General features: G+C 33.3%; 4 protein-coding genes and 1 non-coding gene across 6 annotated transcripts; 1 reads left to right on the forward strand and 4 right to left on the reverse strand.

Moving 5' to 3' along the window:
- Positions 1-3,860: 3,860 nt before the first annotated feature.
- On the forward strand, positions 3,861-3,987 carry MIR168B (microRNA MIR168b). The gene has a single exon (NR_128640.1). It is a non-coding gene; the product is annotated as a microRNA MIR168b (primary transcript).
- A 1,654-nt stretch (positions 3,988-5,641) lies between these two features.
- Positions 5,642-7,522, reverse strand: LOC103857359. Its single transcript, XM_009134526.3, has 5 exons — positions 6,594-7,522; positions 6,414-6,483; positions 6,214-6,323; positions 5,983-6,097; positions 5,642-5,896 (listed from the first exon to the last, which is right to left on the reverse strand). Exons 1-5 carry the CDS (start codon positions 6,655-6,657, stop codon positions 5,812-5,814), a joined length of 444 nt encoding a protein of 147 aa, XP_009132774.1. The 5' UTR covers positions 6,658-7,522; the 3' UTR covers positions 5,642-5,811.
- A 250-nt stretch (positions 7,523-7,772) lies between these two features.
- Positions 7,773-11,884, reverse strand: LOC103857370 (pectin acetylesterase 7). Of its 2 annotated transcripts, none has more exons than XM_009134536.3 (13): positions 11,655-11,884; positions 10,618-10,730; positions 10,433-10,515; positions 9,957-10,086; positions 9,779-9,858; positions 9,544-9,630; positions 9,310-9,434; positions 9,133-9,193; positions 8,983-9,036; positions 8,810-8,887; positions 8,618-8,723; positions 8,118-8,263; positions 7,773-8,032 (listed from the first exon to the last, which is right to left on the reverse strand). In XM_009134536.3, the coding sequence occupies exons 2-13, from the start codon at positions 10,727-10,729 to the stop codon at positions 7,919-7,921; spliced, it is 1,176 nt and encodes a 391-aa protein (XP_009132784.1). In that variant the 5' UTR covers position 10,730; positions 11,655-11,884; the 3' UTR covers positions 7,773-7,918. The 2 variants fall into 2 exon arrangements, with proteins under 2 accessions (XP_009132784.1, XP_033129419.1); XM_033273528.1 differs by having other exon boundaries at positions 10,618-10,760; positions 11,655-11,780.
- A 2,422-nt stretch (positions 11,885-14,306) lies between these two features.
- Positions 14,307-16,890, reverse strand: LOC103857377 (pectin acetylesterase 8). Its single transcript, XM_033273484.1, has 12 exons — positions 16,776-16,890; positions 16,598-16,680; positions 16,321-16,450; positions 16,144-16,223; positions 15,954-16,040; positions 15,734-15,858; positions 15,579-15,639; positions 15,446-15,499; positions 15,281-15,358; positions 15,070-15,175; positions 14,831-14,976; positions 14,307-14,699 (listed from the first exon to the last, which is right to left on the reverse strand). Exons 1-12 carry the CDS (start codon positions 16,888-16,890, stop codon positions 14,571-14,573), a joined length of 1,194 nt encoding a protein of 397 aa, XP_033129375.1. The 3' UTR covers positions 14,307-14,570.
- Positions 16,891-18,724: 1,834 nt separating this feature from the next.
- LOC117132488 lies at positions 18,725-19,603 on the reverse strand. The gene has a single exon (XM_033286729.1). It carries the CDS (start codon positions 19,601-19,603, stop codon positions 18,725-18,727), a length of 879 nt encoding a protein of 292 aa, XP_033142620.1.
- Positions 19,604-21,531: the final 1,928 nt, after the last annotated feature.

Consider the following 21,531-nt stretch of genomic DNA (forward strand, 5'->3'; position numbering starts at 1 on the left):
TCTGCTCTTCTTCTAGATCTGTTTGGTGGAATCCCTGCCCCCGACCCTCCTGATCCTCTGACCCTCCCGACATGTTCGGCGAATCAGATCTGTCGTCTCCACCTGTCTCTGTTTCACCATAACAGCTGCAAGGTCTTCTCTTTTTAGTTGTACAACAACAGTTTGCTCGGTCTGTTTGCTGCCTGTACCTTTCAGAGTGAAGTTTGTTAGGCATTTGCTTCTCCCTACTCTTGGTTGCAGATCTTGGATTTATGATTTTGTTTGGGAAAACAACGTTTTTTCCATGTTCTTAAGTTTATTTTCTAAATATATGGTTTATGTGATCCGGTTAAATGATTCTATTTGGGATGGAACCTAGATTAGATTTGGATTGCTTGCCTTCAATTTAAGGAACCAGTTACGACAATTACCTGAGGATGAAGATTTTGGTTGCAGATCTTTGACACACAATGAAAAGGATATTATTGTCATTACACCATCAATCTCCTACCAAATCTGCAAATATGAAAAACTTATGACCATCTGCCTAATTACCAACCACTTTTTGTATATACACCAAAATAGGCCTAAATAGAATCTGATTCTCCTTTAATTTCTTTGTATTTATTATACATATATTCCTATTAAAGTTATTTAGTTTTTTATATATCTAATCATAAAGAACCCCAACGTGAAAATCTGGTGATCATAAATGTTTACGAATATAACCAACCTTCTGAATATCCCCTGTTGTGATGTTTCCGAATATTCCGGTTTAAAGAGCACAAAAGCTTTACTAATTAAATCAATTATGGAGCAATTTAGGGAAAGTAGTTAACATCATCACTATTCTCTTTCGGCATACCCTTATCCATTGTTCCATTCTTCAATGTTCAGGCACTCTCTTACAACTTTACTATCTACACCACGTATAGTGTACTGTGTACATTATGATTAAGTGGTATAATAAGAAATCAAATTATTGAAAGTTGGATCAATTCACGTTGGTGATTTCTGCTGTAAATAAGTTTATAATCTTATAATATGCGTTTGCCAGGATCGTTCGTAATTGGTACTCTAAGACTCAGTCTATAACAAATTATCGCCGTGTTCGTGTATGAGAGAGTGAACATCTTATATATTAAAACAGAAGTCACAATCTTAATTCATGTGTGGTTTTTTTTAAAAATGGGCCTAATGGACCTATTCATAGAAATTCATATTATATTTTAATTCAGACTAATAATAAATATAATTTTTAAAATATTTTAATCATAGTATCTTTTGATATCTTTTCATTTTAAATATAGATATATTTATTTTAAAATTCTAACAAATCTGTTTAAAAAGATTTTTACAAGATCTTCATTTTCGAAATTATATTTAAATATTTTCACTAATTTTGAAATTAGTTTAAAATATTATTATACATTAATATATTCAATTATATAAAATGAAAAATAAAAAAATCTATAACATTTTAGTTATTATATAATCATAATCAATCATATTAAATTAAAATTATTATATTGAGCTAAATATAATAAAATTGTATTAAATTTATATATTTATATATTTTATTTTCGTAATTATAAAATATTTATGTTCAAAAATAAAATCTAATATGTTGGTAAGATTGGTTAACATTATCAAACTATATAATACATGTATTTCTTTAAAGTTAACAATATAAAATCTTTGTAACTACTTTAATCATAATATATTTTCATTTTAAATATAATATATATTTATATATTATATTTTAAAAATTCTAATAAATCTGTGTACTATTTAAACAATAACTTAATGTATTTTAAGTTATCGTTTAGAAATAAAAATAAATAAATTATAGTCATGATCACGTTAAAATATAATTATTATACTAAAATAAATATGATAAAATTATATTCAATTGATAAATTTATAAATTTTATTTTCATAAATATAAACTATTTATTTAAAATATAATATGATGATAGAACGGCTTAAAATTAACAAACTATATAATACATGTCTAAAAATTAACATATCTTACACTTTTATATATACAATAATAAATTATCTAAAATGAATAAGCATAAAAATATTGGTAAAAAGAAATCCAGTTTTGAAATACGGGTCAGAATTTAGCATAAATTAAATACAAAATATTTTTTAAATATATTTTCTCATGAATATATTTATTTGCTTAATAACTAAATGCAAATACAATAAGATAAATATATAATAATAAGTGGTAAATACATAAGGTTTAAACAATTAATTAATTATAACATGTAAATTATAAAATTATTGTATTTGAAATAGTTATATAAATGTTTAAGTATATGATTAACATTAAAAATATATACCACTTATGTTCTTTTTTTTTTTTGTAACATACCACTTATGTTCTAAAACAATAATTTATGTATAGAAAAGTGAAAACAAACACCCGTGCGGTTGCACGGGTCAAAATCTAGTGTAGATTATAATCAATATCGTTCATCAGTTTAGTTTACCTTATAAAACACAGAACCACATATTAACATTTTACCCCAAAAAAAACACAGAACCACATTTACCAAATCAGATACAAATATTTTAGCTCCGGTAGAAAAAAGTTGTATTTTACCAAAAATAAAAACTAAAACTAAAACTTTATAGATTTGCGTTGGCTGTAGTTTAAAGTGTAGATATAAATAATATATTGTTATTGTTTTCCGTCAAAATACCTACGTTGCATAGAAGCTTCATCGGACGTCTGCTTCCCGCTTCGGAATCGGAATCGGAATCGGAACCTTGTGGAAGCTTGTGGAATCTCGCTTCCAAAACGTTTCTAAAATATTCTCTTTAAAAACCTGTTGGAAGCTTATGATTCCGTTTTGGAATCACGCTTCCGTTCAAAAACAAAATACAATGTATATCAATAAAATATAAAACCATAGTTTTAATCTATATAAAATAAAAAAATTAATCGTAATGAATATTGAGTTATAAATATACAAATATCAAAAATAATACTATAAATTATCTTTATGCATTGAGATTTTTTATTAAAGATATAGCACATATTGAAACACATTGTGTCAATTAGTTATAAAGTATTAAAAATAATTAATATAATATTTTTTGTAAACATAATTTATGTGTATTTTTACAGTTTTAATATAAAATCATTTCAAAATTATTATAAATAAATAAATGTTTTATTTAAAATTTAAATCATATAATTTTTAGTCCTATTTTTTAAAAAAATTTACATATATATATATATATATATATATATATATATATATATATATATTTATATATGGATATACGCTTCCAACACGTACCCGCTTCATAATATTTTAAAAAATCTCGCTTCTGCGCTTCTTTACGCTTCCGCTTCCACGTATCCGCTTCCGTTTCCATGTAACATTTTGTTCTCTTGTTTTAAAAAAAAAGATCTTTGAACGTAGAAAAAAATATCAACAAGGCGCAGATCATAAAGTCAAAAGTGGAAGACGCAGAAGAAGTCCACGTGACATGTACAGATCACGCTCACGTGGGTTAACTGTTAAACCACGTACGAGTGAGAGTGATGATGGCTTTTTCCGTAATTTCCATTCCATTAAAAAGGATAAAAATCTAGGTCGAAAAATTCATATCTCCACCATATAATAAATCCACAGTATGAAAGCGAAGACCTCTTAAAAGTTAAAACACGTGTCAGTAGGTGAATGGATTATTACATGTAATAAATACCCTACTCATTAGGCTAAGGTTGTCTTCGTTTTGATAGGGTTCTAACATTGAGAAACACTATTTCGCCATTTACAAAACCTAAAGTTCTGCTTCCTTCTCTTTCTTCTGCTTTCAGATTTGAAGAGACAGAGAGGTTATGATAGAGTCACCGCCGGGCTCGGATTCGCTTGGTGCAGGTCGGGACTAATTCGCTGACACAGCCACGTGGATTTTCCTTATTGGTTTGTGAGCAGGGATTGGATCCCGCCTTGCATCAACTGAATCGGAGCCTCGATGGTGAAAGTGAAAACCAGCAAAAACCCAAACAGATCTGGAAGAAATACATACTCTTATCCTCTTTCATGTCCTTTGTTTTATGCGTATTGTTATCGTTTCATATCTTCTTCAATCTCTGTTTTTTTTTTTCTAGGCTAAAAGTTAAAATCTTTATCGTGAAACTCAGTGATATTAAGCTTTGGAATTTGTTAGATGCTGTGGAACATTTGAATTCAAGATCTAAGTTTTTGAACATGTTAGAGATTGTTGATGTGATTACTTCTTGATTCAGTCTGTTACCAAAGTTAATTCTATAAAGTCTTCTTATGGTTTAATTTAAAAGGGTAGAGATGACGATAAAGAGCTCCGTTCTTGAGAATCTTTAGCGTTTCTGATAGGTTTTGACGGTGAGATTCAAGAAGATGGCGTTTAATTGGTTAAAGGTAAAATAGTCAAATTTCATTGACCTAAATTGTTAAGACTAAAAGAACAAATGGTGTGATGTACAATTACACTAGCTATATAATAAAACTAGTTGGCCTGGTCATGTATTTCATTTAATATCTAAGTTGGTTGGTTGTTTGACGGTGCATCTCATCTGAAGATTAATCATGTTTTAGATTTTATGTATATCTTCTTGCATCTTTTGCTCCTTTACACACACCTTTTAGTTGGGTCTAGTCTAGGTTGTAGTGTGTACAATCACTAATGCTAACTGGATTTCAGCAATTTGGTCAAAAAGTTCTCTGTTCTTTTGTCAATGGACATGTTCCTTTATTTTCAGCTGCTCCTCTTTTTTATGCATTTTGCACATTAATATAATACAACCATAACTGAAGAAATCAGTTCTGCAAGATCTTACTTTTAATTGATGATGGCAAAAGATTCTCCTCAGTTCTATAGATATTTTTTCAGCTAATTCAATGCAGCATGTGTAGCATACTCACAAATGCTTAATCTGAATAATGAATCAACTAAAGATCAATAGAAACAAAAAAAAACACTCATTTTCTATTTATAAACACAAAACCAACCAATTAAAAAACACATTGCAATAAATTGAAACCAAGATTGAACCTTCTAATAAGTTGTGTCGGGCCCAAAAATGTTTAACTTTGGAACTAGTATGCTCTGTATTAAAGGATGCGGCATAGATGATCTTAAAAGTGTTTGATCTTTTACAAGCAAACAAACAAGAAAGCATCATGTGAGTCAAGCTTGTTCTTGTCAGGCTCTGAAGTTTCACTTTCAAGCTCAACCCAAACCTCTATATTCTTTATAGAAACATATAATTCCATATTTACAAACCAATCTAGTCTCTTCTTTTTTGGATTTATATTTTTTTGATACAGAATAATAACCCATTGTTCTTTGATGCGGTTTCCGATTTTATTTTTATAGTACAGTTAGACTGCTAATCAAATAAAAGAAACTGCTTCATTCTCTGATTTCAAATTTGTCTTTCACCATCTCAGCAATAAGTAGATAGAGATCTCATTACTTCAGCTGATCAAACCGCTTTATCCCCCTCCCCCCTATTTAATCTTCTGTATGCTTCTCTAAGATTCATATATGCTTTGATTTAGGTTCTGGATGGTGTAAATCATCAATCTCTTCTCTTATAATATTTGATGCTTGAAGGAGATACTGCTAAAGTATTCATCTTGATACTATGTTCTGAAATGTTAATTGCAGGGTGTGTCACTTGCTCTTAAATGGTAATTAGCATAATCCCAATTACCTGAACAAAACTGATGACTCAGACAAGAATGAAAAAACATTCATCTTACTTCATAATACTTCTCAAAACATACTCAAAGTTTGCTACTTTCAATACAGAAGATGAAGCTATAAGTTTTTTCGACCCAGCTGCGATGCAAAATGATCAGCTGCAGCCATAGCTCGAGAAGCTGAACCAATCGATCCATCATACCTGCAAGAGAAAAAACACAGTAAAAATCTTGGTTCAATATTAAAAAAAAAAAACACAGTAAAAATCTGCAAGTGAAGAGGACTCACAGAGCAACTAATACATAAACAGCGGTCTGCATAACAATAGCTCCTTCACCAGCAGGCTGTGTTGTGTTCAAGCACCGAGCAGCAAACCAATTCTCGTGAACTGATGTTATTATGTCTACAAAATTCTCAAGCCATATTATCAAAACCACACAGAAAACTACACTCTCCAAGCAAAAAAGAAGAAGAACAAATTCTTTTTTTTTTTTTTTTTTTAAAAGAACAAAGACTTACACTGGTTGGATCCAAGAACAAAGGTCTCGGTCGGAAGATTGCCACGTCTCATGAAATCGATGAACTGCTTCAGCTCAACTGGATAGAGATCGATCCCTTCTTGCTCAGCTCTGCAAAGAAACTCAGATTCAGCCTCAAGATTGAGTGAAGGGTACACAAACCAATCTTGAAAAGAAGAAGCTTTGTTAAAATTGCTTTACATTGTTGATAAGAGACGAGAAGGTCCTGTAGGGTCGTAGTTAATTAAGACAGCAGCCTTCAATGGACTTCCTGTAATAAAGATTTTCAAAACAATCAAATCACAAAAGTTACATTTTTTCTTCTTCTAATCAACAAGACATTCTCATAAAGAAGGAGGAGGACCCTAATCGAAGATTTACCTGAAGAGCCGAGGTTACCCTTGACCCATTTGTCCCAAGCTCTATCCACAAACGCAGAATCCATCGGTGCGCTCTGAAACTGCCGATAGATTTGTAAAGCAACGAACTTTCGTCGACCCTCCTGAAGTAAAGTCGGAAGCTTTACTTCTCCTGAATTGGGATTAACGGTTAACCGTAAAGGGCAAAGACTCAACGAATCACTGTATTTAATCTTCTTTGCAATTGTACCCTCTCTCGTATAAATTCAAAACTTTTTGTGATTAGATTTTTAAGTGTTAGATAATTTTTTTTTTTAGGACAAAGTGTTAGATAATTTTTTTTTTTTTGTGGGGGTGGGACAAACATAACTTTGGATGATATTGGGAAGTCTTTTTTATGATCTGAGCAACAAAAAAAAAGGGAAGTTTTTTTATGGTTTAAATCAAAACACTTAAAAAACCATATAGTTTGTATTTTGAGATTTATATTTTCTTTTTAAAAATAATAAATTTTATTAAAACATCTAAATATCACTATGTAGAATCTATTCTTTAAAATATTTCCAATAATAATGCATTTCAAAATATTAAATTCAATAATACTCTTTTTTTTTAATATTCAATAATACTCTTTATGTTTCACAATACCTGATGTTTTGACTCATTGTACAAAGATAAAAAAAAAATTCTCTAAAAAATAACTACAAATATAATTTAAAAATCATTTAACCAATTAAAAAAATAATTGCAAAATCTAATTGGTTATATAATTTTCGGTAAAATTAAAAATTAAATATATCAAAATTTCATCTATTTTGAAACTACAAACATCTTCTAAAACATAAACTATTATAAAACAGAAATATTATTAAATTTGAAAGAAGAAAATAAATTAAATATAAATCACTTTAAACTCCAGAATACACTCCAAACTTGATTATTACAAAAGAAAATCTTGAACTGAATGGGAAAAAAATATAGGATCCGATTGGTAATGGTTGTAGCTTTAAAAAATTTGCTGTAGAAAAAAATCTGTAAATTTTTTTGATGTGGCTTTAGATTTTACTGCTGTAGAATTTTATGGAAATCACTAAAAAATTGCTTTGGATATTTGGTTCTGCAGAGCACTTATACAGCTGTAAGTTATTTCAAGAGCTGTGGTTTCAAAAAAAAATTTAAAGATTAATTGCTCTGAATTTGGTGTTTTAAAAATAAATAGGATTGTGGACAGCACCTCAACTACCAATCGTCCCCATAATCTTTTATTCAATTTTGCTGCAGAAGTCTTATTCGAGATATTTTAGTTGAAATTAAAAATATAACATTTCTTTTTCAATAATATAAGATCTACTCATCAGTAGAGATTGCAGGACAAGTGGGATTGCAAATCGGCGAAGGGCAGTCTATCTTCTGGAATGCACTCCGACCGTAAAACCAGTTTCCCACTGCTTTCGATATTTTCTGCAGATGATCAAAATGTAAATTAATTAAAAGCAAAACTAAGTTTAAACTGAAAAGATCCTTTGAAAAATATTATTTATATTACCGTGTTGGCGACTTGGGGACCTTTGGCGCCGGACCAAGAGGCGGCGCTTCCTCCTTGGCAATGAGCGTGACACGAGTCCAAGAACAATCCTCTCGACGGAGTACTGTGGATCGGAGACAATGCACGCATCATCTGATCTCTAAACCCTGAGATGTTTAAACCAAACCCGGTTTAGTCTAATTAACTAGCAAGCCCGGTTTACTCTAATATACTACCAAACCAAGCTCTTTTCATATAGGTTTAATTCAGATAGACCGAACTGATCCAATTCAAACCAGAGGTGAAGAAGAAAGATGTAAATACCAAAACATGTTTTTATACCGAGCCATTACTTAGTTTCTTTGGGAAATTAGATATGCATTGGATTTGAAACCGGGTTTGAGCGAAATCTAATTAAACCGTACCAAATCAATTTAGATAGGACTTGGCTTCTAAACCGGAACAGAATCAGAATGTACTAAACCTCCTAATCGGTTTAACTACGAAATTAGTAGTTTTACCTTGGACAGTTCTGAGCTGAGCGGCCGAACATTTCTTGAGATCGAGCTTACAGTTCGCCCACTCTTTGCGCTTATCTACTCCGGTCGGAGCCAAAACGTTCTTGATCTAATGTCACCAAATTCAATATATGTATCATTTTTTTGTATATGTATAAAATGAATGTGTTTGTAATATAAAGGTATGTATCCTACCTGCCAGGAGTCAAATGCAGCGTTAATGACAAAGAGCGGTGTTCGCATGGAAGGGACGACGTATTGCGGGAAGAAACACTGCCAAAAACGAGCAAATAACACGTTAGTGTCACTAGCTAGATACAAAAAAGTGCCGAGATCAACGATGTTGAGATAGATAATGAAGAGCATACGAGTTCTGGTTTCATTTTTGAGGTGCATGAAATAGGAAGACTCTTTGCAGATCCCTGCAAAATGATTTAAGCAAGACTAACTTTAGGATTATCCTCATGGTTAGGATTCACAATAATGAGACATTAATTGAGAGAGGAGAGAAATCGTACATGGAGTGCGACAACTTTACTGTAATAAGATTGTATGTATGATCCTCCTGAGATATCTTTACTGTTTCATAAAATCTAGTTCAGTGGTGATAATGAAAATGATCAATGTTTGTATTTGCTGATGTCACACTATGATGCAGTGGCGGGCTATATGGTTATAAATTTTGTACGCATTACCCGTGGATGAAGTAACCAGCGTCGGAAACACATTTGACTCTAGCTGTCCGGGGAAGTATGGCGCGGAAAGTGTCACAATGTAGAATTGCCGCCAATGCTCCGGCTGAACAACCCGAGAGTATCGCCTGAAAAGGTTTTTAATAAATAAATTAAACTCTGTAATTATTAAATAATTAATATACTTATTTTGATTCAATGAAAAAAGATATTGAAAATCTGAATATTATATAATACATTTTGAGCGTTTTTCATTCCTTTAGCCATGAGATCATCGATCACCGCACGCCAAACTCGTGCACCGCGGAAGAACAGCTTATTCGCCTGAAAATACTCAAATATTTTCTATCATAAATCTAAAATTTTTGAATATGACAAGTTAAAAGTATTTACAAGAAAAATGTAAATTTTTGGACGAAAATATAAAATAAATCTTCATAAATATCACAAGTCAGTCAACAAAATTTATTACCGGATTAACAGCTTCTACATTGCCGGTGAAAGATGATCCGTCACAATAACGTACTTTGATTCTATTCCAATTGTAAAAATCTGAAAACATATCACAGGTTTTGACACCATTGATCGTCAACACTCAGAAGAAAAAATCGTTGGATAAAGAAAAAAATAGAAGAAGATTAAGGTTAGACCTGGGTTAGTGTTTTGCTTGCCACCCAAGATACCGGAGAAACCAAAGTCCTTGTTCATGAATTTGGACGAACCCTTCATTGTACCCTTACGCTTAATACATGAAGCCACATCGGTACACCATCCTCCTCCCTGTGATATAACATTTACATTTCAAATTCTATTCAATACATTCTTACTTAGCAATTAGCATATATATTAGATAGCTGTTTTATATGCCAGCAAGATAATATTTTGAATATTGGTTATGATAATTTGATTCAGAAACCGCAGAATGGCCGAGTGGTTCCCCAAGTTCTTAAGTTATTATCAGTAACACAACTACAAATTACTACGATATATATTCAATCGATAAATATATATAAGCGTCCACAAATTGGCAACAAATAGTAATATTTATGTCATTTCGTCCTGCAAATTTATTTCAGTCTTCACGATACTTTCGATTCTCGGTATTACTAATCAGAACTCTTATTACCTCCATGTGAACAATCCAGTTGTTAACTCCCGAACCAAACCCTTTGTCGAAATGGTAAGCTGGTGCACTTCCATCCAAACACACTACATATATTTAACACAAAGCAATTGTCAATAACATTTTGAATTGATCGATTTTAATTAATGTAATCTTTTTTTTAATTATATGAATAAAGTGCATATTACCGGCTCCTTTAGCTACGGCGCTTTGTAGATAAGTGATGGGAACGGCTCCTGTTCCGATCACCACCATTGACAACACTAGCACACTTGACCAACATTGCTTAAGCTTCCCCATTCTATAACAATTTTAAAATAGATAAAGTTTCCTACGAAACTTGTATTTGTTATTCTTTCATTTGCAAAAAAAAAACTTGTATTTGTCCAATTATTTTAATGTTGAAATAACAGTGAATTTCCAAGTACTGGTAAAAAAACATTTAAATACATATTTTCTACTGGCAGATTTATATGGTAACATGCATGATAATAATTATAAAATATATTGATATATATATATATATACATATCATGTGGTATTGTGATATATGTTCAGTTATTCAACCATTCTATTCCATTTTCTTTGTAAGATTCCATGAATCCGCATTAATACTAATGCAGATCTACACTACTAAAGATCATTAATTCACCACAAATATAATTATAGAACATCCAGGAATTGAAGAAAATACATTCTTCTTCCATGTGCGTGTCTTCGACTTTTCTCAGACAACCGAAAAGGTTGTCAGTAATTATTATCTTGCTCAAAGTATAGTCCACTATAGAATTATTAATCCGCATTTTAACGACATTGCTAGTTGCTATTACGGTTCCTTGTTCTTTTGAGATACCCGAATACCATTTTACATCATATTGTCTTTGCAAGATAATTTAGTTAAGCAAATGATATCAAAAGAAATCATATCCAAAGAATACAACGTATTGGACCGCATAAAAATGTGTTGAATCACATACGTTTCAATAACTATCGATGCGACGATGCCATTCACGCAAAATTTAAGAAAATTAATTTGCGCGCTTCTGGATTTCTAATGAGTAACTTAGTAACAATAAACTTAAAACCTCACGTGACAAAAAAGACAACATAAAACCATGTATTCGAAATAAACAACACAATTCCATAAAATGATAGCAACTTTAGTAAGAACAAAATGGTGACAGGAAGTTCAAATTAAAAAAAAAAATCATAAAACGAAGCTTACCTTGTGAGAATGGATCGTCCTTTAGTTTTCTTTGCTTACAGAGAGAGAAACTGGTTTTTTTGTGGCGAGTTTATGAAATGGATAGAGAGGAATCTGAAAGAAAGAGCTTTAGAGAGTTTATGGAAGCCAGCCATTTGTTGTCTTCTCAATTATATAATACAATCATCCACAAGTTGCAAATAAAAAAATACACCTTTTACTTTATAACTTTCTTTATAATTATATTATTTTGCTTTAATTTGCAAAAAGGTTTATTTGTTTTATAAGATACTTGTGAATGGCATAGCGTGTATGTCAGTAGCTTCGCCATGTTATCCAACGTCAAGAAACTACGTTGTATAACTCTTAGTCAAATTCAGTGTTCTTAAAATCTCTGATAAACCTGTTTGGCTATAGAGTCTGTTTCAACATTAAAATCAAGAGCTGTCCAACAAGAATTTCATTTTAAAGTTTGTGAAACCTTAAACTTAAATTGAGATTTATAAAGAAAAAAAATGGAGAACTACCTTTTTATGAGATTTTAATTTGAAAACTGCATCTTTTTTTTTAAACTATACATTTTTATAAGTAAATAGACTAAATTATCTAATATGAATATTTATAATCATTGTAATTTATCATATTAAGTAAATAATTATACTAGCAAATTCAACCCAAAAAAAATATTAAAATAATACATTTAATATCCTTATAATATCTTTTGAAATAGATTTTACATTTTTTTGATAAAAATAACTCAAAGACATCGACATATCTTTTCAGGGTCTGACTAGTGTAACCCTAACGGTTGCAGGCGTTTGCGGATGCGGGTGGCTGCGGTTTTAATCGTTATTAAGAGATTTGTACGATGGTACATCAGTTAAAAATTAGTGTGTTTGCGAAATATTTATGACTGGCTAACTACCAAACACATCAGTGGTTAAATAATAAAATTACAATATTTACATTTTCTATAATTATAAAAATATTAAAAATTATATTATTATAATAAAATATAAAATTTATATTTATAAATTATACTTTTAATTTTTTTTTAAAGTTATAGAGAATATTTTTTTAAAAAAGTTTATAGTATAAATTAAAATATAATATAATATTTTAGTATTACTGTTATTTCAATTTTAAAATTTAATTGAATATTTTATTTTATAGTTATATAGCTTTTTGTTAAAAAATAATTTACCTTCTCACAACTGTAAACGATAATTGGAATCAACTTTTAAATTTAAGAGGTTCATATCGGTTTAAAACGATTTATAGCATTTTCAATGATTGTTTCTATTTTCTAAACACCAACAACCGCTACCAAACGCAAAAGCTGTCGGGAAAACCAGTCATCACATGTTTTCCCCTTCGTCCTAGCTCTCAAAATTTAATTCTAGGTTATAACACATTTATAAAAATGTAACGAGAATTTATTGGTATAGAAATCTGGTAATCTTTTAAAACTATTTATTCATATAAGATTTATAAAAATATATAATATATATATATATAATTTTAAAATATTTCATAAGACTTCAGTGTTCTTAAAATCTAACCGGATCTATAGATCGATGTATTTTCAAAATACATTCTGAAAAAAGTAGTGATTAATCTATTTAATTGGTTCAATATTCTTTATAATTTAATAGAAATTAAATTATAATAAAATCTTTCAAAAGGCTTGTTTATATGTAGTTTATTATTTAAAAACTCATTATATATCATCTGAATATTTCAGCACAAGTCCTGTCCAAAATATATTCATTTTACAGTTTGCGAAACCTTAAACTGAGATTTATAAATCTATGAGCACAATTAAATATGAAGGAAATAGTTTTTAATCAGAAAAGAAGGAAAAAGTGTCGGTGCACCGAACGACTAGCTAGCTGCGCAACAGCCAAAACATGTTGGACCTTTACGATAAAAATATCAAGATTTAAAAGTCAGATTTTCTCTATTTTAGCTTTATGTATTAACACGAGTAATGTGATGTTTATTTACTGTAAAGCTCTTGTTCATGTAGACAGTTGGGTTGATGTTAATTTTGTAGACAAGTATTTTAGGAAAAAAAAGTATATTGATAAGTTTCAGAATTCATGGTTTCTAGGACCGAAAAAGAATAGTTGTTAACTAAGGAAGCTACCTCGAGATCTAATATGAAGATTGATTCTCTTCTGTTTTCTATGGAAAACTAGCGATCCGAAACCGCGTGCTAAGCGCAATAATACAAAGTTACAAACAGCATTATGGCATATGGGGTTTGCATCGAGCACAAACAGCAAAAGTTTAAGATTTTAGCATTGCCACTTTATCATCATCTTGATTTAAATATGGTTTAATGAATGTTTTTTGTTGACTGAAAAAACTATAACCCCGTTCCATAATACTTACGTCCGCTACTGAGTGCAAGTTGCGATTTGCTACTATGATTAAGAAAATGCAAAACATCTGCAATCTAGAGAAAAACGACGGTGTTGTTAGTGATGTCTCTCGTGAACGCTGGTATTCCAAGCAATATATACATGTTGTGTAACTCTCTTATTATAGCGATTAGCAAACATTTTTAATTCCCAACATTTTCACTACTGTTATTTTACTTTTCTGCCTTCACAGCCACGGTTGTTTTAGTTTGTCGCTGTTAGACCTTAAAAGTTAAAGGCGTCAAACTTGAGTTATGAAAAAATTATACTTTATTTATTCGAATACAAGTAACAATTTTGCATTTTACATAAGAATGGAAGAGAAAACAGAGCAACTTCAGCACACACATGTGCTGAAGAAAATTACTCCTTTTGCGTATTCTCAACACTCAAGAATCAATCACACCTTTTCTTTTTCTATAGCTAAACCCTAAAAATATTTCACTATAATATGACAAATGAGTCATTTATAAGTATCTTTTTCTTTTAATAGTAAATCTGTATGTATTTCTTAAATTGGAGGAGCATCTTGAGGAGTGAAAACCCTGTGGTGGCAAGTAGGGTTACAAGGATAAGGACAATCTATCTTCTGAAACAATTTTCTGTCATAAACCCAATCTCCAACAGCTTTTGCTATTGTCTGCTCCCATAATCAAAAAAAAATTAACAAGAAAAATGATCAGAAACACAAAAATGTATACTGGTTTTATTTAATATTATGACCTAGTATGTCACAAGAATTTGTAGAAGATAAGTTTTTGTAAATTTTACCGTTCGGTTTAGAATGGGAGAATCTTGCCAGAACCATGAAGTTTGTGTCTCGGTTTGGCAGTGAGTGTAACAAGAGTCTATGAACATCCCTCTTGATGAAGATCTCCCTAGACCTATCACCGCGCTCAAGAACTCTAACCTGAAATCTAAATAACATAAAACCATGCAATGATGTTAAGAAAACATCATCCAAAAAAACAATAACACACTCTTGCATAGCTTTTGGTTCTGAGGCCAACCTTGCATAACTTTGAGCTGGTTTGGTTGGCAATTCTTGATGTCAAGTTGACAACTTTGCCATTTTCCATAAGGATCAGCAGCACGGGGAGCCAAAATGTTCTTTATCTGAGAAAGATATATGAAACTTAAAGATGAGCTTTTAGAACTTGGATTATTCTGAAATATCTGTTTTAAAACATCTTGGGTAAGTTACACAAAGATATAACGTACCTGCCAAGAGTCGTAAGCGGCATTAAGAATGAATACAGGAGTTCTAATCTGGCGAGCAACGTATTGCGGGAAGAAACACTGCCATTTTGTTGGTAATGATTATATGAGTAACATTTGAAGAGAAACAAAAAAAACTTTAAAAGAGATAACATGAATGTTTCTTACCATAGCAGGGGTCAATCTTGATGTGCATGTCCTCGGCAAATTCTTTGCTGATCCCTGAAAAAAGCATGAAATAAGTGTCACTATAAAGGAGAAATAAGTGCCACTATAGGGGAGAAAGCAAATAAACCCTTACATGTAGAGCAACCACATCTTTGAAGTATGATTTAATGTATTGAGCTCCTGAGACGTCTCTTCTGAAAAAACATACCAACGAAATGTCTTTTTTTGTTAAACTATAAATCACTGGTCTTTGTTAGTGACAGATAAAGAGTGAAACAATTGTCTTACGTGTTGAGAAAGAAACCAGCATCTGAAAGACATTTTACTTTGGTACCCATCGGTAATAAAGCACGGAAACTGTCACAATGCATCAGTGAAGCTAACCCGCCAGCAGAACACCCAGACAAAACAGCCTGCCATAGTTTTTTCATCAACGGTTTAGATAACTTTTAAAGATCAAAAAGTTTGCAGAGTTTCTTGGAGGTTGGAGGAAAAAAAGAAAGCTAACATTCTCGGCGTTTCTCATGCCTTTAGCTAGCAGCTCCTGCATAACGGCTAGCCAAACTCGAGCACCTCTGAAGTGAAGATTAGTAGCCTGATCAAATCACCATTTATGATTATCGAATAAGGAAGATTTTGACTCTTCCTTTACAACATTAAAAAATAAAAAATCTTAATGTTTTCTTGTTAATACTCACAGGGTTCACTGCTTGCACATCTCCTGTGAATGATGACCCGTCGCAGTATCTAACTTTCACTCTATTCCAATTGTAAAAATCTGCCATTTCCAAGAATCCACCATTCAAAACCCATTAGATAAAAATTCATAAATAAAAACAAACTTATGTTTGATCAAGAATTAGTAAAAAAATTACCAGGATTATATTGTTTCTTATTGCTAAGAATAGCTGAGAACGCAAGATTCTCCACCATTTTCTTGGATGAACCTAGTCGAGTATGCATCCGACTAAGGCAGTTTGTTACATTATTACACCATCCTCCTCCCTAAAAATCAATCATTTCCACAAAATCTTCATTCAGAATCATCTCATAAGTATCACATAGATCAAATTTAATATGAGCATTGGGTTAGCACAAGCAGGAACAAACAGAACACAAGAGAAACTAAATAAAGAAAAGCAGAACAAAGACCTCAAGCTGAATCAACCAGCTATTGATTCCAGTTCCAGAGCCTCTGTGTAAATGATAAGCTGGTGGACTACCATCCAAACAAACTGCAAAGTAATAATGAATGTCAATTATTAAACACAGAAAAAAAAAGAAAAAAACTTTGACCAAATTAAAGATTATATATATATAAAAATCTCACCGGCCCCTCTTGCGACTGCGTTTCGAACAAATGTAATATTGACAAATAATCCTTCTGCTTTCAAGATTGCTAACGAACATACCACAAGAACCAACCATTGCTTGAAGTTGAACATTCTGGTGAAACAAGAAACGAAATTAAATAATTAAAGAATATATAAAATAGAAGTACATGTAAAAAGGAGAATAGCTAACGAAAATAGCATGATAGTACCAAAAAGACAACTCTGAGCAAAGCAAAACAAAAGTACTTAAAAGAGAAGATCCGAACATAAGTAGACAAATCTCTTAGCTTAGATTAGATCGGAACTATCTGCTTACATCATTTGTTGTCTAAAATAAATGGTTTTTCAGTTTTTAGTAGATTTTAATTAGATTTCAATTCCAGCTAATAAAAACAAAAGAACAAAAAAATTAACCAGAAAGTTTTGATCAGGGCATTAGATTGTGTCAGGATGTTGTTCTTTTCCAGAAAGTAATGAAAGAACAAATCTTTTCCTCTACGTAGAAGAAATCAACGAGAAAGAATCACTGGGAAAAGAATAAAACTTTCTTGGACAGAAAGCTTCTGCCGCAATCGCACTTACTTGGAAACGCGGTTTCTCACAAAACCCAACTTGGGATTAGTCTGAACCTCCAAGTTTCGGTTTGCTAACTCGGAGGATGACTCAGTTTCTGCACATTGCCCGAAGACGCGAGTTCCGAGCAATGGCGGAAGAAGAAAGATTCACGGTTGTCTGGTAGTAACGCGCGTTTTGGATCCGACGTACAATGTTTGTGTGTGTGTTTTTTCCGGAACCCGAGAGCCGACACTGATTCGTTCGTTTTTTGTTAAAAAAAAAAAAACAGAGTATAATAAAACATGGTGGTGTGTGCGAGATGATGTGTTTATATACAGAATATATTTTCTGATTTTACCCGAAATTATTATTTCCTTACAAATGTATCCCTTTCTTTCTTTTGAAGGCACACGATACCACACATTGGCATGAAATAAAAATAAACAATATCTCTATCTCTAGGAGTAAATTCACAACAACAGTATATATAAAATTTGTAAACCCATTGAATTTCTGAAGTTTTTCATAATTTTTTTTATTTCGATAGCTATTTCATATACAATAGCTTTGATAGACTATATTTTTTTTTTTGATAGAATATATTACTTTAAATAATAATCATAATTATAAATTATGAAATATCAGTTTCAGTTTTTGAGATTTATGTATCAGTTTAAATTTTGAGATTTATGTTATTATAAATGCATAAATATCTCAAATATCTGTAACGTTGTTTCAAAACAGTTTTGTTTTTATAAACTTTAAGATAAAAAACTACAATGATTTTAAGAATATACAAATACGTTATGATTTTAACTTATCATTAAAATTTGCAAATATTAAGTACATTAAGGTTTTAACTTATCATTAAAATATAAAAATTTCAAAATCCTGACAGTTTATTAAATGACATCTGGTTTTATTGATTACTTGGTCCAAAAAAAAACATTGATGATTGTGTTGGGTTAGCTAACAGATACAAAATATAAGGGGTAATAAAGATTAACATAAAAATAGGGTCCGTGAAGAAGACTTCCATTAGTAGTTGACACTTGACAGGCAAAAAAATAATGTTTTCGGTTAAAAGTGGGTTGGATAGGTTCCGAACCGAATGTCGGGGGTGGGTGACGTGTTCCGGTCGGACCGGTAATGGTGTTGTTGAAATGTAACGAATCTTATCAGCTTCCAAATTACGCGTTCCGCAGCAACCAACGGTTGACGATTTGCTCAGGAACAAGGACTGTTTTGTCTTTTCATTTTTAAAATGGGATTGTGTTTTCTATATGCGACCTCACGGTAGCTTCAGTGATCGCAGCTTTTATGTATTCTATTTGATCTTATTCTTTTTTTTTTGGGCAACTGAGATTTCATTAAATAAAGGGTTCAAGAGTTACACAGAGCTTGGGCCAGAAAGCAAGCAAGCCTTAGCGTTTAAGTCCGCAAGCCCATTTGACTCTCGTTTAATGAAAGAAAAGTGACAAACAGTAAAAGACGATGAAGAGATCACGGCGATGTCCGAAAGTACTCCATAGAGCTCGGTCGGAAACCGTCCAGATGATATAGCTCCGATGAGCACTTGTGAATCTGATCTTAGCCAGATGAATTTGTAGTCGAGCTCCGCCGCGTGAAGAAGAGCACTCCTGATTGCCAAGGCTTCCGCCATGCATGCCGAAGAGACGTGTTTTTGGAACAGAGAACCTTGATTCAGTTCTCGCCCTTCGTTATCAGCGAAGATCCAAGCTAATCCCGCGTTTCCCGAGTCCGATCTCCATGCGGCATCTGTATTACAGCAGAGTGTGAGAGGATGGAGCGACGGTGGGGGAGAGAGATGAGCGATGGATGATGGGATCGCAGTAGGTGTTTCGATTTGCCCCTGTGCTTGTTCCCACTCCCTGATGGCTTTAAGGGACTTGAGGAAGATCTCACTTGGTGATGATGATCTGTTCTCAAAAATATATTGATTCCTCGATGTCCATAGGAACCAACAAATCCACGGTAGACAGTTGCTTGTGTGACCATATGGGGGAAGTGAAGTCCAGCCTTTGGAGAGGATGAGGGCCTCCTTTAGAGAAGTTATCTCAATGGCGTCGAAACGCTGCGCCCATGGGCCTATGCTCCATACAGCTTGCGCAAAGGAACAATGAAATAGGAGGTGGATCGTCGTCTCTGGTTCACCGCAGCGACAGCAGCTTGGGGGCACTTGAATACCTCGCCTTAGTAGATTTTCAGCCGTTGGTAATGCATTCTGACACGCTTTCCATAGAAACATTTTGATCTTTGGTAGTAGCTTGGGGGACCAAATGCATTTGTGCCAATTCCAGTCATCAGTCTCTCTGTCATTTCCATTATTCAAGAGTAATGCAGTCGATTGAACTTTTGATGCTTGCAGGGAGAGGTAACCTGATTTTGCAGTGTAATCACCAGACTTATGGAAGTTCCATTTGTAAGAGTCACGGGTTCCTCGTATGCTTGGTCGTATGCTGACGATGTGGGAAGCAAGATCAGGTAATAGATTAAGCACTTTCGCTGTATTCCATTCTTTAGTTTCTCTGGATAAGAGGTCTGCCACTAAAAGATCTTGGTCATTTTCCTGCAATGGTCCCAGCGGTTTCAGGGATGAGTTTGGGTCTATCCACGCGTCTTTCCACACACTCGTAGATTCACCGTCGCCTATGGCTTTCCCTAAGTGGTTGATGAGGAGGTCCCTTCCCTTAAGAATCCCTTCCAGCCGTGGGAAGCAGAAGGGGCAGCTGCCACTGTGAGGAAAGAGCAAGAGGTGCAATACTTCCCAATCAAAATTCGCGCAAGAAGGCAGTCTGGTTTCGTGATTAGCCTCCACGCTAACTTTCCTAGGAGTGCCTGATTGAAAGCTTGAATATCACGGAAACCGAGACCTCCCAAGCCTTTAGGCAGGGTGAGTGTATCCCAAGCCACCCAGCAAATCTTTTTTACTCCATGTTCCGAGTCCCACCAGAATCTGGTTAACACAGATTGGATGCGTTTACATAAACTGATAGGTAGTTCGAAGCAAGTCATCGCGAATGTGGGAACTGAAGATAGAACCGCTTGCAACATAGTAGCTTTCCCTGCCATGGATAGGAACCGAGTGGAATAGTGTAGAGCTCGTTGTTGCATTCTGTCAACAATGGAGGAGAACAGGTCCTTCTTTTTGCGGCCAAAGTGTTCCGGGAGTCCAAGGTATTTGCCAACTCCTCCCTCTTTCTCGATCTTAAGATGTTGTTTCACTCTCAGTCTAACATCTTGTGAGGTCTTGGCAGAGAAAGAGATTGAAGATTTTGCCAAGTTTATCATCTGACCCGAAGCTGCTTCATAGCTCTGCAGAATAGTCATGAGCGTCAAGCAACTTTGAGGATCTGTTTTAGTAAAAAACATGGTATCATCCGCAAATAGCAGGTGATTTATTCTTGGACTGTTTCTAGAGACCCTCAATCCCGCCATTGTACCATTGACTTGAGCTTTCTTGCAGAGGCCAGAGAGGACTTCACCACATAAGATAAAAATATAGGGAGACAGGGGATCTCCCTGTCTAATCCCACGCTGAGGAGAAACACAGCCCGCGACTTCGTTGTTGATGAGGAAAGCATAGGATACTGTGGTTATGCACTGCATTACGAGATGAATCCATGTAAGATCAAACCCCAACTTTTCCATAACTGCTTGAATGAAGGTCCATTCAAGCCTATCGTACGCTTTACTAATGTCTGTTTTCACAGCCATAGAGCAGTGGACAGTAGCTTCAGAGGTCTTGAGATAGTGCAACATCTCGTGAGTGATGAGCACGTTGTCGGAGATAGCTCTGTCAGGTATGAACGCAGACTGGGTCTCTGAAATAATCTCTTGAAGAACCGGCTTTAGGCGCAGAGATAGGAGTTTAGATATTACTTTGTAGTAGACATTACAAAGGGCGATGGGCCTATAGTCCGAGACTTGTTTAGGGCTATGTATTTTGGGAATTAGTCGAATGTGTGTGCTGTTAATAGAACAGGGCAGACTTCCTGTAGAGAAGAAGCACTGAATCTCTCTTATTATTGCAGGACCTACTGCACACCAATTTGACTGGAAGAAGCTTGCAGAAAAGCCATCGGGGCCTGGGGCTTTGTCCGGGTGAATCCCAAATAAGGCTGCTTTCACCTCCGCAGCTGAGGGTATAGCCGTGAGCCTTTCATTTGTCGACGC

Source organism: Brassica rapa, chromosome A01 (genome assembly GCF_000309985.2).
Source record: "Brassica rapa cultivar Chiifu-401-42 chromosome A01, CAAS_Brap_v3.01, whole genome shotgun sequence".
NCBI lineage: Eukaryota > Viridiplantae > Streptophyta > Magnoliopsida > Brassicales > Brassicaceae > Brassica > Brassica rapa.

Coding starts and splice junctions, on each gene's coding strand:
- LOC103857359 (XM_009134526.3), bottom strand. CDS start 6,657: ATGGATTCTGCGTTTGTGGATAGAGCTTGGGACAAATGGGTCAAGGGT. Junction 6,324..6,413: donor TCTCGTCTCTTATCAACAAT/GTAAAGCAATTT, acceptor GTTTCTTTGCAG/AGCTGAGCAAGAAGGGATCG. Junction 5,897..5,982: donor GTTTATGTATTAGTTGCTCT/GTGAGTCCTCTT, acceptor TTTCTCTTGCAG/GTATGATGGATCGATTGGTT.
- LOC103857370 (XM_009134536.3), bottom strand. CDS start 10,729: ATGGGGAAGCTTAAGCAATGTTGGTCAAGTGTGCTAGTGTTGTCAATG. Junction 10,516..10,617: donor CGCCGTAGCTAAAGGAGCCG/GTAATATGCACT, acceptor AAATATATGTAG/TGTGTTTGGATGGAAGTGCA. Junction 9,631..9,778: donor ATGTAGAAGCTGTTAATCCG/GTAATAAATTTT, acceptor GAGTATTTTCAG/GCGAATAAGCTGTTCTTCCG.
- LOC103857377 (XM_033273484.1), bottom strand. CDS start 16,890: ATGTTCAACTTCAAGCAATGGTTGGTTCTTGTGGTATGTTCGTTAGCA. Junction 14,977..15,069: donor CCAGCTCAAAGTTATGCAAG/GTTGGCCTCAGA, acceptor TATGTTATTTAG/ATTTCAGGTTAGAGTTCTTG. Junction 14,700..14,830: donor CTCCCATTCTAAACCGAACG/GTAAAATTTACA, acceptor TTATGGGAGCAG/ACAATAGCAAAAGCTGTTGG.
- LOC117132488 (XM_033286729.1), bottom strand. CDS start 19,603: ATGTTTCTATGGAAAGCGTGTCAGAATGCATTACCAACGGCTGAAAAT.